The sequence below is a fragment of the Xiphias gladius genome, chromosome 17, assembly GCF_016859285.1.
Source record: "Xiphias gladius isolate SHS-SW01 ecotype Sanya breed wild chromosome 17, ASM1685928v1, whole genome shotgun sequence".
In the NCBI taxonomy this organism is placed as follows: Eukaryota; Metazoa; Chordata; class Actinopteri; order Istiophoriformes; family Xiphiidae; genus Xiphias; species Xiphias gladius.
In genome coordinates this window covers 167,269-184,013 of record NC_053416.1, presented here as the reverse complement: position 1 = coordinate 184,013, position 16,745 = coordinate 167,269, and the positions used below count along the sequence as shown (strand labels likewise).

At 43.4% G+C, this 16,745-nt stretch overlaps 1 protein-coding gene across 1 annotated transcript; it reads left to right on the top strand.

The window, feature by feature from the left end:
• Positions 1-5,577: 5,577 nt before the first annotated feature.
• On the top strand, positions 5,578-13,956 carry pwwp2a (PWWP domain containing 2A). Its single transcript, XM_040151535.1, has 2 exons — positions 5,578-6,609; positions 9,715-13,956. The coding sequence occupies exons 1-2, from the start codon at positions 5,645-5,647 to the stop codon at positions 11,615-11,617; spliced, it is 2,868 nt and encodes a 955-aa protein (XP_040007469.1). The 5' UTR covers positions 5,578-5,644; the 3' UTR covers positions 11,618-13,956.
• The last annotated feature ends 2,789 nt before the right edge of the window (positions 13,957-16,745 follow it).

Sequence of the window (16,745 nt, the reverse complement as noted above, 5' to 3'; positions counted from 1 at the left end):
ATTTTTTTTAAAGATTACAGTTTACTCACATCAGACACACTCCTTTTCCCTGTGAGATACAACAACATGGCACTTGACGTCACTCTGGATCTGAACTGAAGACTTTTTATAATGAAAACTTTGGTTGAACAACACGAGTAACAACAGCAGTGAGATCACATTCAGAGCTCCATCGGGACGTCTCTGATTGAGATCTTTAAAATAAAGGTAAATGAAAAGTTCAGACAGCAGGTTTCTCCGTTTCATCCACACACAATAAACTCTTCTCAGCTCCAGAAGACAAAGACTGTGGTCGAATGGTATTTTTTGCTTAAGAAGGTTCCTCACTGAGTGAAATGACCCAGAAGTATCCAAGTGGCAGCCATGATGACAGTTGGTTGAATTCTCTAAATGCTGAGGAAAGGAGCTTCAGTGGTTCTTATCTTATCACCTTTAGCATAGGGTACACTGGACCATCCTTTACTAAAGGAAAGGAGATAAGGCCGTCCCACAATTACTTGCGGCCGCAGCATTTAAAGTGATGCACCTTAGGCTGTTCACAAAAACAAAACGATCATTGCATTAGTTATATATATTCATGTTTAGCGTTGTTGTATTGCCAGCCTTTAGGAATATCACTAATTAATTGTTCTTCAGTCACAGGTGTTGTCAATAATGTAAGATATAATAATACATCAGTCAGAGGGACCAAACCAGTACTTTTACTTTAATATTTAACTACATTTTGCTGCTAATACTTATGTACTTTTACCTCAGTAAAGGATCTGAGTCATATCCTTCAAGCTGTATCTTAGTCTAGCAACTATCATAGAATCATCATCTAGCATTAGCTCAATTGCTACTCAGCTAGCTAGCTACTACAAGTTTACACACAAACATTACACACAAAACTCAATCTCTACTCCGTTTTTGTCCTTGCGCACCTGAAGGCTTGGACCTTCTCATTATGAAATGAATTAATTTGATCTAATAATAACGGAAGTGTACCTCCAGCTGATCCAATCTAACATTTGACATCAGTCAGGAAGTGTTAAGTTCTGGACCCGGGATGAGGGATGCACAAGTGAGCATCAGATGGTTCCCATCATGCAACACTGTCAGTGCTCAGGCAGTGCAGATGAAAAACTGTGAAGAGCAGCAGTGTTTATTCCATCACGTTGTCAACTTGTCACTGACAATTCAGGGGGTGTACTACATTTCTCTTGTGGCACCCCCCCCCCGACATTCTGCACCCTGGACAACCACCTACGTCACCTTGGCGAGCCATAACATGATACACATCCTTTTCATACTCATCAAACAGTTGACCAGTGACCCCTCCTGCCCTGTGGATGGGGGCACTGTCATCGTTTTTTTCATTTTTAAGCCTAATGATGAATTATCGTATGTAAGGCAAAACATAATGGCTATATTCTAACTAGGAACACATTAGATAAGCAACTTAAGTTATGCTTTGTCGATATGTCCAGTTTAAGCACGTTCACCCTACTGCCATGAGCCTCTGCAGTCCTACCCTCCCCCGGTGAATGTGTCTTTGGTTTGGCACAGCAGCAGCAAGCTCCATATCTCCCATTTTGCTCTTTAACTCTGATACTCCCCAGCTGCCCATTTATAGGCCACTAACTGAAGACAGACTCATCAGGATAGATACCACTCAACTGGGTAGATGATAGTAGCCTATTATCTTTGGAGAAGCAACTGTTTTGTCACATAACACATCCACAGCCTGTATCAGCCAGAACAACTTCAAAGCACAATCAAGTCAACATTTCAAGGTGTTTACTGAGTTGAAAATTGTGGTTCTTAAGCTTTGATATGCAGAGGTCCTTCTGTCTGTCTTTCAAGAAAAAGTGATATGAGACGTTTTCAGCCAGATTTCTTTTAATTCAGCATGTATGAAACTTAAGTATGAGGACATGTACAGTAGTAGACGCGTAGGCCTAACGTGTTAAGCCTGTTTGCATAAATTTAACAACAATTTCCATACAATCAGACTAATTGGGATTCATGATAAATATGAATGGGCAGGGGGGTGAGTGTGAGCGACCATCTCAACGTGACAACCAATTCGTTTCACTTCTGTGACTGGTAACCTTTATTCCTTTTTCATTTCAATTCCAGCCTTGGTAATGAAGTGATATTTTTCACTGGGCTGTCCCCGTTCATATAGCCTGCATTAAAAAACAAGGTGAGAACACACGGGGACAAAGTCCATCTTCTGAACACTGTAGTTTCACCACGGCAGACCCACGTCAATAATTACCGAGCTTGGTGTAAGGGCAGTAGGATTCTCTTAGCACTGCGGCAGTTTTCCCCTGATGAATTTTCCTGCACATCTTTCGTTGACCTCACGATGTTTCATCCAGGTCAAGGAAAAGTGGTTAGGAAAAGAGATCTTTTTTTACTCTTCACTGCAGTCTGTGTCTCCTTGTCAGCTATTAAACACAAGTTTATTTTTACTATATTTTTATCAGCAAAAATACTTCCTAGTGCCAAAAGTGATCATTATGCAGGATTTTCCTTTCAGAGGTTTAGATGACATTTTTAATCTGTAAACTAACCAGTAACCACAGCTATTAAATAAATGTAGTGGGATACAAGTACAAAATACTAGAAAACAGAAATATTTAAGTAAAGTAAAAGTACCTCAAAAATTGTATTCAAGTACAGTACTTCAGTAAATGTGCTTAGTTACTCTCCACCGTTGCTGATTTTTTTTTCCACACAAAAACAAGACAAAACGAGATGATAGAAACAGAAGTGAGAAGAGGTAAGGCACAGAATTATACAACAAACCTCCCCGCAACCAAAGAAAAACGTAACTAATAAACACAATATGACTTAGCAAAATACAAAAAAAAGAAATGACAATGAAAACACATAAAATAAAGAGAGTTCATCAATCAAACGAAGATAATCTTATAAAAAGAAAAAATACGTAAAGAAAAATATTGAGACATGATGAATTAAATGTGTTTCCTTTCAAAATGTTTAAACAAGATGACAATGATGATATCTGAAGGAACAAAGATCATGTTTGGTTTGAGAAACAAAGATGATCGACTGTCTCCTTTTATCAGAATGAACCGCAGGATTCCATTTAAAGAAGTTACTGAGAGATAAGAGAGAGAAAGAGCTAAGAACATATATTTTTATTTAGTAGTTAGTTAGAAATCAATCAAGAGTTAATGAACACAACTTCGTAATTTGTGATTATCTCTAATGACTTCCAAGAGAAAATCATTATGTTTATTGATTTTATGTCCTTGATTCTTAATGATTTACAGAGCCTCCTGAGGGCCACATGGTACAAAACTAAATAAATATAGATGTATGGATTGAAAAACAGTTCAGGGTTTGACCCAGTGTGGTGTCGGTATAGTGCCAACACCACACCGGCTCAGTTTTACCCAGTGATTTTTAGTGTGTAATCAAGGTTTCAAGACAAGAAACTATCTCATGTTTTAAGTCTATAAAAAAACTCAGCTTTAACAATCTCAAAGAGACGAGATCATGTCAGTCCTGTTTTCTCTTCAGTTTTACAGCTGATTGCTAAGGTTCTAATGATTATATTTGAATCATCTCATAGTTTAAGTCTCTGGGATCAGTCGAATCTGGATCAGCACTGAAGGAGACCTGGTTTTTACAGATCTGGACTCTGACACTGCAGAATCAGTAACGTCTTTTAAATCACTTCTTGAACTCATCATTTTAAAAAAGGCCTTTTATTAATGTCAAAGCTCAATTTTTCCTACTCCACTGTGTTTTTTGTGTTCGATTTACTGTTTTTATCTCAGTTTTTATTCCCTGTACTTTTATTTGTTGGATCGTTTTTAATGGTGGTGCAGATTTGTTTTAATTTTGTTTTCCTTTGTAAAACACATTGTAACTTTGTTTGAAATGTGTTATATAAATAAAGTTAATTAGTTTTATTAATCAGAGTTTGATTGCGGATGATTCATCTGTGTTTTTATTCTGTTTATATAAATACCTAAGGATATTAACACCATCTATCCCCAAAGTGCTTTTATTCTGAAGGTCACAGCCAGGTTAATTATAGATTACATAGTATTGATCATATTGTCCAGACTGGAAGTATTTGGACAGTTACACAGGTTTTGTTCTTCAGGCTCTGAGCTTTAGCACATTCAATGTGAAATAAAATAATGGATACTACATGAAAGTGCCAGGTCTCTGCTTTAATTCTAGAAGGTTTACATCGATACAGATAAACCATGTGGGAGATATGACCCAGTGCCGAAGGTTTAGGGGTTCAGAAGTAATTGGACAGATACACAAAGTCAAGCAAATTCATCATATTTAATATTTAGTGGGAAATCCTTTGGTGTCAGTGACTGCCTGAAGTCTTTGACCCACAGACATCAGCAGACTCTTTGTATCTTCTCTGGTGATGCTCTCAGAGTTTCACTGCAGCCTCCTTCAGCTCTTGTTGTTGGGGGGTCTTCTCTGCCTTTAGTCTGGTCTTCACCAAGTGGACTGCTGCTCAGTTGGACTGAGGACAGGTGAGAGACTTGGCCAGTTGAGGATATTCCACCTCTTCACCCTGAAAAGCTCTGTGGTTGCTTTGGCCGCATGTTTAGCATCCGTGTCCTGCTGAATGATGCAATGTTGTTTCTTTTTGTGTGTTTTTTTTTAACTACAGCCTCTCTGTTTTTTTGAAGTTTACCAGTGGTTTGCAACTTGTGATGAATCCTCTGAGGTTCTGTTCATGAAGTCACCTCTTGATTGATGACAAGGAAACATGTTTGCCTACATCCTGGAGACCATTCTTGACTTGCTGTGCAGTCATAAATGGGTTTTTCTTCACCAAGCGAGGGGTTTTCTGCTGATCCACAAGACTTGTGGGCCTCGGTCTACCAGCTCATTTCACATTTTCTAGTTTTCCTGTGCACAACCGGCTTTTTTAGAAAGTACCCAAACCAACTACCTTTGATATTTCTGATAGATTTTTGCTTTATTTGAGCCTCGTCGTTATCTTCTTCACTCACACGATCACCTCTTCACTGGTCATATTGACATACAGGTCCACCTCAACCTAAAGTCTCAACTCTTAGTCAACTCTGAGCCACACGTGAGCTTGTTTTGTGCATGAACCAACATTGAAACAACAAATACCTGTCCAAGAAACATTTAGTAGCCAAGTGTCCAATTACTTTTTGACTATGTGTTTAAAGGGTCATATCTCCCACACAGTTCTTTCTATACTGATGTAAACCTACTCAAATAAAAGCTGAGACTTGGCAATCTAATGTAGTATCCATTATTTTATTTCAAATTGAATGTACTGAAGCACAGAGCCTGAAGAACAGAAAATGTTTCACTGTCTTGACCATATATTGACAGATCACAAATTAACTGATTAGGTTGTTGTTGACCATATATTGATTGATCAGCTGTTTATTGATCTGTATTCCTGATGTTTTTGTTTATTTTAAAAGGTAAACGCCCCCTGGCGGCTGTCTGAATCCTCACAGAAATTTGACAGAATCAGCCAATCAGAGACGACGCTCTGCCTTATTTCTTTTGAATGACAGGGACTGAAGCCAATGGCAGTACTCCTGCGCAGCTGGCAACATTGTGGGAGGGCGGGGCGAGTCGCTGCTCGGGAGCATAGCGGAAGAAAATGGCGGCCGTGGCTGCAGAGCCAGGAGCTGCGGCGGTTCCGACAACAACATCAACCGCGGCGACGGACGACGAGGGCCCGCCAGAACCAGGCCCGGGCGGTCCGGAACTCCCAGGAGCCCCGCTGGAGTCCAACGGGTCCTTTGAGTCCGGCCCGGTTGTGGAGCTGGTCGTCCCCCGGCTGGAGGATGGTGGGGACGGGGAGGAGCGCCGCCATGTCAGGCCAGAGCCGGAGCCCGCGGCGGGAAAAGCTCTCTGTGAAAACGTCGTAACCGACGAACTAATCAACAACTTCCCGGTGGACCGGATCAGTATGGACCGGTTCTCCCCCGGACTACCGGGAGATCCAGAGGGCGGCGGGAACGTGTCGGTGCAAGCAGCGTACCGCAGCATCCTGCCAGACCCACAGCCCTCCGCCGTCTTCCTGCACTCCTTCCCGGCTCCGCCGCCCGTCACCGAGGCCGGCCTCTCTCTGGTCGAACCGGCGGAACCGACCACCAACGTGACGACGGACCGGGCCGAGACAGCGGGCCGAGAACGGGGATACACAGTTGTGGTCCAACCGGAGTTGAGGCCCGGGCCCGCGGAGGACGCCATGTTGGACGGTAAGGCGGACCGGCTGTCGGTCCCAGTCAGTCTGGACAGCCTGGACCCGGAGATCGGGTACGGTAAAAACTCAGCGGGGACCGAGGAGCCGGCGGGCCCCGGCCTGCGGGACTTGTCCCCATCCTGTCGGTCCCCGAAAAGGCGGCTGATGACGGACACCGTGAAACAGGAGGACTCCTCCCGGCCCGAACCCGGACCTGGAACCGGTGTCGATGCTCCCTCGCTCGCCTCCTTTCAGGATCTGAGTCCCGGGTCCGAGGTCCTGGTCTCCCTGGACCACGTCATCGATGACGCGCTTGTGGTGTCCTTCCGGCTGGGGGAGAAGGTTTTCTCCGGGGTGCTAATGGACGTTTCCAAAAGGTAAAACTTTATTTAATTAGTTTTAAAGTCCATTACGTTTTTATTACTGATACGAAACTGTTTAATACTTTTATATTAAATTATATTAAATTATTATGAATTCTCTCCAGCAGGAAAAAGACTAACACACCTGTCTGACATGTAACGTTAATCAAGCTCAGCTCGTCAGTCGATAATCGATTAATTTAACTGATTTTTCAAATAAACACTGCCACATATTTGATGGTATTTAGGGGTTTTTAACTGTTGGTCGGACAAAACAAGGACTCTGGGACACAGTGATGGACATTTATTTATTGTTTTTGGATGTTTCTACAGTTCAAATGATTAACAATCAGCAGATTCATTGATAATGAAAATGACTGTTAGTTGCAGCCCTGTCCTTGATAAGCAGAATTTGTTTGGTTTTTATAATTTTTAAATGCTGCTTTTTTCAGTATTTAGGGCTCCAGTTATTGATAATTTTCATTATTAATTAATGTTTTGTCTAATAATTGTTTGTTCTGTAAAATGTTTGTTGCCTCCGAGGTGCATGGAAAAGGAAAAAATCTGTAATGTAAAGGTTATTTTCTCTAATAATTGTTTGTTCTGTAAAATGTTTGTGGCCTTCCGAGGTGCATGGAAAAGGAAAAAATCTGAAGAGCTAAGGCAACACTTTTACCACAGAATAACTTTGTCAAACCAGCCTGGCCCTGATGAAGGCCACAAACTGAAGCATGTTTGTCAATCAATTAAGTTGTTCTTTATACTGCAAGTGTTGCTGGGGTTTTTACCTGTTCAGACTAACAGTCCAACCCCCGCCCCCCCCAGAATAATAATAAAGTCCAAAAATATTCAGTTGACAATCACACAGGATAACTGGACTCACATTGATAATAGCTTATTATTAAATAGTTTCTGATTAATTTTCTGTGTATGGACTAATTGACTAATTATTCTAGCTCTGGTGGTATTATTATAGATAAATTATAAGACAAAGGTCTGCTAATTACTAGAGCATTACTTTGCAGATGTTTTGCAGTATTATATTAAATATTATAGCACACTTTACTAGAGCTGCAAGGAAAAATTATTGTCATTATAGATTAATCTGCAGATTATTTTCATGTATAATCAGTCTATAAAATATCAAAAAGTTTTTAAAAACACCCTTCACAATTCTCAATGCCCAAAGTGACTTAAATGTCTGGTTTCATTTGAACAACAGTGCGAAACCATAAAATAGTTCATGTCACATCACAAATAATAAAAAAACAAACAGCGAATCATCACTTTTGAGAAGCTGGAACAAGCAATATTTCTGCATCTTTATTTGAAAGATGAAACAAAAAATCGATTACCAGCTTTGCTACTGATTAATTTTCTTTTCATAAATTAATCGACTAATTGTTGCAGCTCTACATTAAATTTTTAGATGAGATGAGGAATATATTTGTCTTTTCCTCTTCCATCCATCCATTTTCTTATCCGGAGTCTGGTTGCGGTGGCAGCAGGGTAAGCATGGTATTCCCGGGTTCCCTTTCCCCAGCAATGTTTTCCAGTTCCTCTGGGATATGCAATCCCTCCAGCAAGTTCTGGGTCTACCCTGGGGTCCCCTACCAGCTGGATGTGTCCAAAAGCACTCCATTGGAGGCGCTAAGAAGCATCCTGATCAGAAGCCTGAACCAGCTCAACTGGCTCCTTTCAACGAGAAGGAGCAGCAGGTTTACTCCAAGCTCCCGCGGATGTCAGAGCTCCTCATCCTGTCCCTAAGGCTGACACCAGCCATCCCGCTGAGGAAACTCATTTCAGCCGCTTGTATCCATGATCTCATTCTTTCGGTCACTCCCCAAAGTTCATTAGCATAGGTGAGAGTTGGAACATAGATCAACTGGTAAATCGAGAGCTTTGCCTTTTGGCTCAGCTCTTTCTTTACTGGAGCGGTCCAGTACAACATCCGCATTACCGCTGACACTGCACCAATCCGCCTGTCAATCTAATGCTCCAATTTGCCGTCACTGTTTTTCTTTTGTCAAACATATTTTACAGTAAATTTCTTTACTGAATTTAATATGTCTTACGGAAGCCTTATGAACTGAATTCTGTATTAAAAGATCAGCATTAATAAAACGTGTTCAGGACATCCAAACTTCTCACTGAACCCTGACTCTGAGAGATGTTAATAACACTCACTTCAAACATTCTGGAGGTTTTGGTTCCTTCTCCTTTTCCTGATTGATCTGTTTGGTTAGTCATCACTGCCTTTATTCTATTTTATGTTTTTTAGATGCACATTTTTTTTATTTGAGAGGTGATCAGAATAAAAACAGTAAAGAAAAAAAATAAGACAGTCAGCCTGATCACTAGTTTCCTTGTCTGTTCATGGACAAGTTCAGTTGTATCTTTAACACTGAGTTGGGTTTTATCTCATTAAACTTTCAGTCCACACTACCTTTGCCATCCCAGAAAAACAAAGATGGTTTATAGAGAAGTCAAAAATAAATATATATATTTACTAAAATACAAACTGATGTACAGAGGTCAGCTCGTCAGTTCTGTAGAGGCTTCACAGGCAGTTTTATAGCCCTTTTTTCTCACAATCCACACACAATGGACTCAGCATTTACAGTTATGATGGATACTGTAGATCGGTGGCCCTCTCATTCCCTCCTGCAGATACACACTGCTGCTTTTGAACACACAGACACACATCTGTATCTAGTCTCATCAATCTAGCAAGCATGATAGTTGTTCTTGCTGTAATATTATGTGAAGCCATCTCCTGCCAACAAATTGCATAAAAAAAGAACACCAATGAAACTGTTGAGGAGGATCCAAAGTTTGCTAAGCATCGTTTCTTATATGTCAAAGTTTATCTCAAAATATCTATAATAATAAATTGTGTTCCTTGTAGCAAAAATTTATCATTTTCTAAAAAGATGCTGAGAGTTTTAATTTCAGGTTCAAACGAGAGTTTTAGGTCCAGACAATTTTCTTTTTTCCAGACCAGAGCTTTAGTCTTAATCTCTGATCACAGGTTCAGGTCTCACGCCTGTTCAGCTGTATTTGAGTGTCTAAGGTTCTCATTCTATATGTATGTGTTTGTGTGTCTGTGCGTATTTTTAGGTTTGGACCGTACGGTATTCCCATCACGGTGTTTCCAAGACGGGATGATCGGAGTCGACCTCAGATGTCTCTACAGTCAGAGCCTGTTACCATTGACGACCCGTCCACCAAACAGGAGGAAGTCACCGTCAGCCCCCCGCCCCCTCAACCTTGGACCTCCAAACCGCCACCGCTGTTCCAGGAGGGGGCACCGTACCCCCCTCCTCTGTTCATCAGGGACACCTACAACCAGGCCTTACCTCAGCCACCGCCACGCAAGATCAAACGGCCAAAGCGGCGCTATCGCTGCGAGGAGCCAACCTCCATCATGAACGCCATCAAGCTCCGTCCCCGCCAGGTGCTCTGTGACAAGTGCAAAGGTGTGGTGGCATCAGGTGGTCACAGGGAGGCACGGCGGGGCCCGGTGGATCTGAGGGGCGAGGAGGCGTCTCGGCGGCGGAGGCCGGCTGAGGCACCGATCTCCTCTGAGGTCAAACGGCTGAGGAGCGACGACAAGGGAGGACGAACTGCCGCCGACAGACGGTCGTCATCAGGGATCTGTGTGTCATCTTCATCATCATCTTCCTCTCGCCGTGTCCTGAGGGGCGTGGCTTCATCTTCATCCTCGTCATCATCCTCGTCCAGCCGCATGCGTCTGAAGCTGAACTCTAAGAAGGGTCTGGCCAAAAGTTCTGCTGGCGATCACTCCAAAGCGCGTCAGGTTCTCAAGAAGCTGGCAAGGAGCTCGCAGCCACCGCCGCATCGTCGGCCCAAAGACCACAACCAGAGCCAGAACCAGAGTCAGATCCAGAGCCAGGATCGCACCAAGGCTGTAACCCGAGCTGCTGCCCTGCAGAACCACAGCCAGAAGGTCCACTTCACACGCCGCCTGCAGCACCTCACTGGCGCGACCGTCAGCTCGAGCTCCCACACGGCGCTGCCACCCAGAATGCGCCTCAAACCCCAAAGGTATCGTACTGACGACAGCCAGGCATCCTCCTCCTCCCCCCTGCCCAAACAGAGCGCTCGCTCATCACCCCCCAAACCTGCTTTAAGCCCCGTCACCACATCGGACCCGCTTCAGCCCTCAGCCCCACCACCTCCCGTAACCACAGCGTCTCCCCCAGTAGCCTCTCCCTCCTCTTGTGCAATCAGTGTTGTCGTGGAAATGCAGGAGGTCCACCCTGTGGTGGAGGAGGGGACAGATCAGGGAGGGGGAGGAGGTGAGGGGCAGGTAGTGGAGCCTCCTACCTCGTCCTCCTCTTCCTCCTCCTCCCTGGATTCGTCCCACTCAGAGTGCAGCTCCACAGAGACCTTTGACCCCCCGCCCCCCGGAGATCTGCCCTCCTTCTCCTCTCCCCCTGCTCCCGCTCCCCCTTCCTCCTCCTCGTTAGCGCCTCGGTGCCCTCCCTCTTCCTCTCCTGTCACCCCTCCCTCCAGAGCCGACAGTGAGGAGAGACAGGCTGGCGGTGAGGAGGAGGAGGAGGACGGAGTTGAACTGAAGAGGCGCCGCAAGTCTTCCACATCCTCCTCCTCCTCCTCGTCTTCGTCGTCTTCCTCTGTCTTCTCCAAATCGGTGTCCAAGTGTTCGCTCCCTGACGGTCGGACAGTATGCGTCGGCGACATTGTCTGGGCGAAGATCTATGGTTTCCCCTGGTGGCCGGCTCGGGTGCTCGGCATCACGGTGGCACGGCGTGGTGACACGGGGCTGGCAGTGCGACAGGAGGCGAGAGTCTCCTGGTTTGGCTCCCCCACCACCTCCTTCCTGCCACTGGCCCAGCTGTCGCCCTTCCTGGAGACCTTCCAATCTCGCTTCGACAGGAAGAGGAAGGGCCCATACCGCCGTGCAATCGCCGAGGCCGCCAGCGCCGCCAAACAACTAACGCCTGAAGTCCGAGCGCTGCTCACGCAGTTCGAGACGTAGCATCCGCTACTGTTAGCAACCTCCCCCCACTCCCCTCCCATATCACTGCCCTGTCCCCTCTATATAGTGGAGGGGGCTTGTCCCCGCCCCCTCTCAGACAGAATCCTGTTTTTTTGAGACTGACGCAGACAGATAGACGATGTTTTTTTTTCTGCCCTTCCTGTTTGGGGGGAGGGGGTGGAGCTTCTGGGTTACCTGTCAGTGTTTGGGGGGGGGGGGCTGGCTTATCTCTGTGGTCTCCTCCCTGTGATCACGGAGGGCCTCAGTTCCTGCAGGTATGAGGTGTCAGTCAGCGGCAGCGTTTCCACTTGCCACAGAGTCACAGCGTCATCTTTGTTTGGTTTATTAAAGAATTACGCATCATCCTTGTAAACGAAAATAACTGATGATGTCACAGTGATAGTGATGTCACAGCGATGTCATCAGTCTGTTAGAAAATGGAGGTGTGAAGTATACCAGGCAGGGAGGCTCTAATGAAAGACACAGACCAGGTGCAATGTGGGAAATGTAGGATTTCTGGGCTAAAGGTCAGGAGTTCTTCAACCGGTTTGCTGTTAATCTGTTTCACATGAGAAAACTAAATCACTGGAGAACTGCAATGACGAATTCAGCATGGTGACAACTACATCACAGTGTCACACATTTACATCAATAATCATAAATCAGCAAAAGAGAATCGATGATGTAAAATAAACACTAATTAAAGATCCAAATGGCAGAGCTAAGCTAACAGTTGCTAAGCTAGGCTTGGCTGTACTGGAAACAGAGTTGATCGATTTGATTAAATTATTGATGTCTGACCCTTTTTTTTCTCGTTCCCGAATCACAGATTTTTCTCGTCAACTACGTTTTGATTCAAAACTCTTGTTTTCGTACAACACATTTTTGTGTTGAATGGTTCAGTCAGACTTTTTTGCCCCTCGTTGGTCCAGCAATGGCAGTGTGAAACGCTGACACGCTGCTGTGCCACTTCCTGTTTAGAGTTTCCCCGGGGTTCTGCTGCAGAACGTCCAGACTGAAAACTTTTTTTTTCCTTTTTAAAGAAGCTTCGTTTCCGTTCACAAAGATATCAAGATAAAAACTGTGAAACACAAATAATTGTTGAAACTGAGGCTGGAGGTCCCCAACAGTGTCCTGAGCTGAGTCAGAGCGGTCCGGACTGTCGCAGGTTTTTAGTTTCAACGCGTGATCTGAATCTTCAGACTTTAATGTTTGATCTGATTGATATAAACCTATTGATAAGTGATCAGTACAGCCGCTGTGATGTCGCTGTGTTCTCATATTGGTTCATATACTGAACAATCTCCCACAATCCAACAGGAACACGGGAAAGTTGTCATGGTAACAGTGCTCCTACGGAAATGATACAAACTGGACTGAAACTCAAAGAAGGCCTACATCAGATCATGTCCCCTTAGTCCTGCATCAGATCGAGTCCTGTAGTCCTGCATCAGATCATGTCCCCGTAGCATTGCATCACATCAAGTTCTGTAGTCCTAGATCGGATCACGTCCCCGTAGTCCTGCATAAAATCATGTCCCTGTAGTCCTGTATCAGAATGTACCAGTAGTTTTATATCATATCCGGTCCTGTAAATCTGTATCAGATCCTGTCCCCGTAGTTTGGTAACATATCACTTCCTGTAGACCTGCATCAGACCATGTCCCCATAGTCCTGTATAGGAAGCTGAATTTCTGACGACAAAACCAGATTCATTGGAGGTTTTGATCCATGTTTTCAGACCCGTATCCTGAAACATTTCTGGAATCATGAGTGTCGTACAGAGCTGTTCATGTTTGATCAAACAGACTCTCTGATCACTTATCAAACTTATTGATCATCACAGCTTGCCTGTTACCTCCTCAGGGTGTTTTCATTGATTAGAAATAATTCTGCTGCTGCCTGACTCTGTTGATTTAAAGACTTTTGATTTGAAGCTCAGAGGTGTTTTATGGAGACGACATTGCTGATGTCTCACCCACTCTGTGTTTTAGACCCCGAGCCTCAGTTTATCAACAGACAGACGGACAGGTAGGACAGGCAGGACAGGTAGGACACACTGACTGTTAGACAGGACAGCCGCTCTGCCCTCTGATGATGATGATAATGATGATGACGAACATGGATTTTCCCTCTCTGCTATTTGTAGTTCCAGCTGTCAGACTCTATTTACCGTCTGTTTGCAGATCAGAGATTCTGAACTAAAAACTGTTTGGACAATATAACGGAAACACATACAAAAATAATTCAAATAAAAGATAAAAGAGAATCCGTCTGAGAGTCGACCTGTGTACATGTTTTTCTGATGTTTTAAATCTATTAATAAACTGTCAAACTTCTCTTTGAATCGTCGTCATCATTTAAACTCTTCTTCTTCTGTGGTGGTTTTACTGTAGGAGTGACAGCGATGCCTTGCTCAGCAGCACGCTGGCAGCATACTTCATGCTCAGATTTTCTCACCTGCAAACAGATGATTGGTAAACGGGTCTCCAGAGCTGATTTTACCAAAAAAATCAGCAACAACAAAATAAAATATAAGCATGTTTTCGGTTTTTAATCTTAAAATCTGTTCAGGACTCCAATGAGATGTTTGACCAATATTAGTAAAATCAGTGGATAAAATTAGTCAGAAACCTACAAATAATAAAAACAAAATGATCTGATTCATAAAAAGTGTTGACAGGTTTTAATCCAACAATGTTGACATGGCATGTTGCTGATTTTAGGTAAAAGCACCTCTGATAACCGGAGTGGGAAAATACCAGCAGGTACTGGCTAAATACTGTACGATATAATCAGGTTCTGGCTAGATACTCAGAAAATACTAGAAGGTACTGTCTAAATACTGAAAAAATATATAGTCTGGTAATGGCTCCGTTTTGGAAAATACCAACATAAGCTGACTAGATATATATTAAAAATTACAGGTGCTGGTAAAATGCTGGGATTAGAGTTTTTGGGTTGGCACCCTGTCTGAGTGATCCTCAACCTCGAGGGGGGTTGGGTGAGATGATCTGTGGTCTGTTTTTATAAAACCTCTCAGACGAAATCAGCACTAACTGCTCAGAAAGTGTCAGAGACACAATTTAGTTTGTTTATCGGCTGCGTTCATGTGTGAGGAAATGGGTGACAGGAAGTGGAGTTTAACAGTGAAAAGACAAGATTAATGTTTTCATGGAGAACACGCATTTTGTGATTAACATAAAAATGATAGAACATTGAAACTCAAATGAAAAAATAGAAACCTTTTTACAGGAAATGAAAAAGTTAAGAGCAGAGATGCAGGTTCAGGACAGGAGGGTAAAGATGAGAATTTAAAGATTCACATTTTTTCAGCACTGTTTTCGCTCCTGCTCTCATACTGACAGAAAAGATCTGTTCATAAAGTTTATTCAAGTCTCGGTGATGGAGACATAATCCACAGTCTGGGTTCTGGGTGAAAATACCATATATTCTAACATTTATCGAGTCTGAGTTGAAAACACGAGGTGAATTGTCCAGGATTTGGCTCATTTTAGTCCAGAAATTCCCTGAAGTATCATGTTATGTTTGGTTAAACTTCACAACATATTTTCACACAGAATGAGGACTGTGGATTTGTCCTCCATCACTTGCCACGAGCAGCATGTGGAGGAGCGACTACAACAAGAAAAACCTGTTATAGTCTTCATATGGACACGTTAGTGTTGTTTTCAGAAAGTGTTAACTTGTCCTTTAAGGTTCAATCACAGGCAGTGCCGAACACAAAGATTTTTAACCCGAGTTTAAAGGAGGTCAAAGTCTGAGACCAGTATCTTCTGGAATCGTCCTTTTATTTACTGGTTTAAACTGTATTCACGTGTATATTTTCAGTCCTCAGTGACTGACCAGAGTTTACTCCTGGTGGACAAATATCAATATAAAATACAGATATTGATGGATTTTGACATCACATTTTTGTCTTTTCCCACAATCAAGGTCCTGTTCTGCTCCTGATCTAATTCTGTTCTGATTCATGTCTGGTCCTGTTCTGGGACCTGCGTATTACGAGCAGATGACCCAGATCAGCACCAAGAGGCTCCTTATTAATCTGATGATGATTGATCATGTGGCCGACCTGCTGATGACATCATCAGTGACACCTGTTTCTCTCTCTGCAGTACGACTCTGAAGAGCTGCTGACGCTGAGAATCCTGTGCTATGATTGGCTGAGAGGCTGTGGGCGGAGTCCGAATGGCTGATGATTGATCACATGGACATAAATAATCAATAATCACTGATTATTTAAGTGAAGAGTTTATATTTATTAAGAGAAGGAAACATATTGATCAGTTTGATATTAGCATTTCCATGGATACCAGGTTAAGAGGGGTGACATTACATTTGATTTGCGTCCTCCAATCAGCAGTCAGATCAGCTCACAGATGAACCTTTTAGTCTTTATTTTGTTCACCGGCAGAGAGTCAGAGCTCAGTTTTACAAACTTCACTGCTGCACCTAAATGCACCGTCTCTCCTCTGAAAATCTCACAGGGAGACAGACCTGAGGCTCCGCCCCTGAGGACACACCTGTCAGGTGCAGTTTGAAACAGTTTTTCTTCAGAGGAGTGAGACATCAGTGCCGAGATAAGTCAGGACATGTTAGCTTAGCTTAGCACAAAGACTGGAAACAGGTGGAAGCTGTTAGCCTAGCATAGCACAAAAGATTGTTAGTGTAGCTCCAGGCCGTGTGACTGACCGGCAGTTTATTGATTATTGATCAGGTACAGAAAGAGAATTGTCCTTCACCTGACTGCTCATACCTGTACAGATGTGTTCTGGCCCCCACCATCAATGGGCGTGGCCAAACATGCTAAGATACGAACTGAACTGGTTCTGGGCCTTTTTTCAGTTTCTCTTTCTCTAAGTTCTGAAACTAAATCTGGCCTTTGATTAGCTTATATTAAGTACAGGTACTTTCAGTGGTTGGATCCTGATTGGTTGAGAGTTTTCACCCCTCCTTCCACGTGGACATTGGATGAACAGTTCTCGTGAGGAGCCCCATGTACATGTTTCACAAGGTTAATGAGGACTTTTTATTTGACTCTGGTGGTTTCAGTGAGTTGAAAATGGTGGATATTTAAAGGCAGATTCCGCTGTTTTAAGACTCA

Bases quoted from the DNA above. Each gene is read 5' to 3' on its own strand.
- pwwp2a (XM_040151535.1), top strand. From the start codon at position 5,645: ATGGCGGCCGTGGCTGCAGAGCCAGGAGCTGCGGCGGTTCCGACAACA. The intron at 6,610-9,714 runs GTAAAACTTTAT...GCGTATTTTTAG, and splicing joins CTAATGGACGTTTCCAAAAG to GTTTGGACCGTACGGTATTC.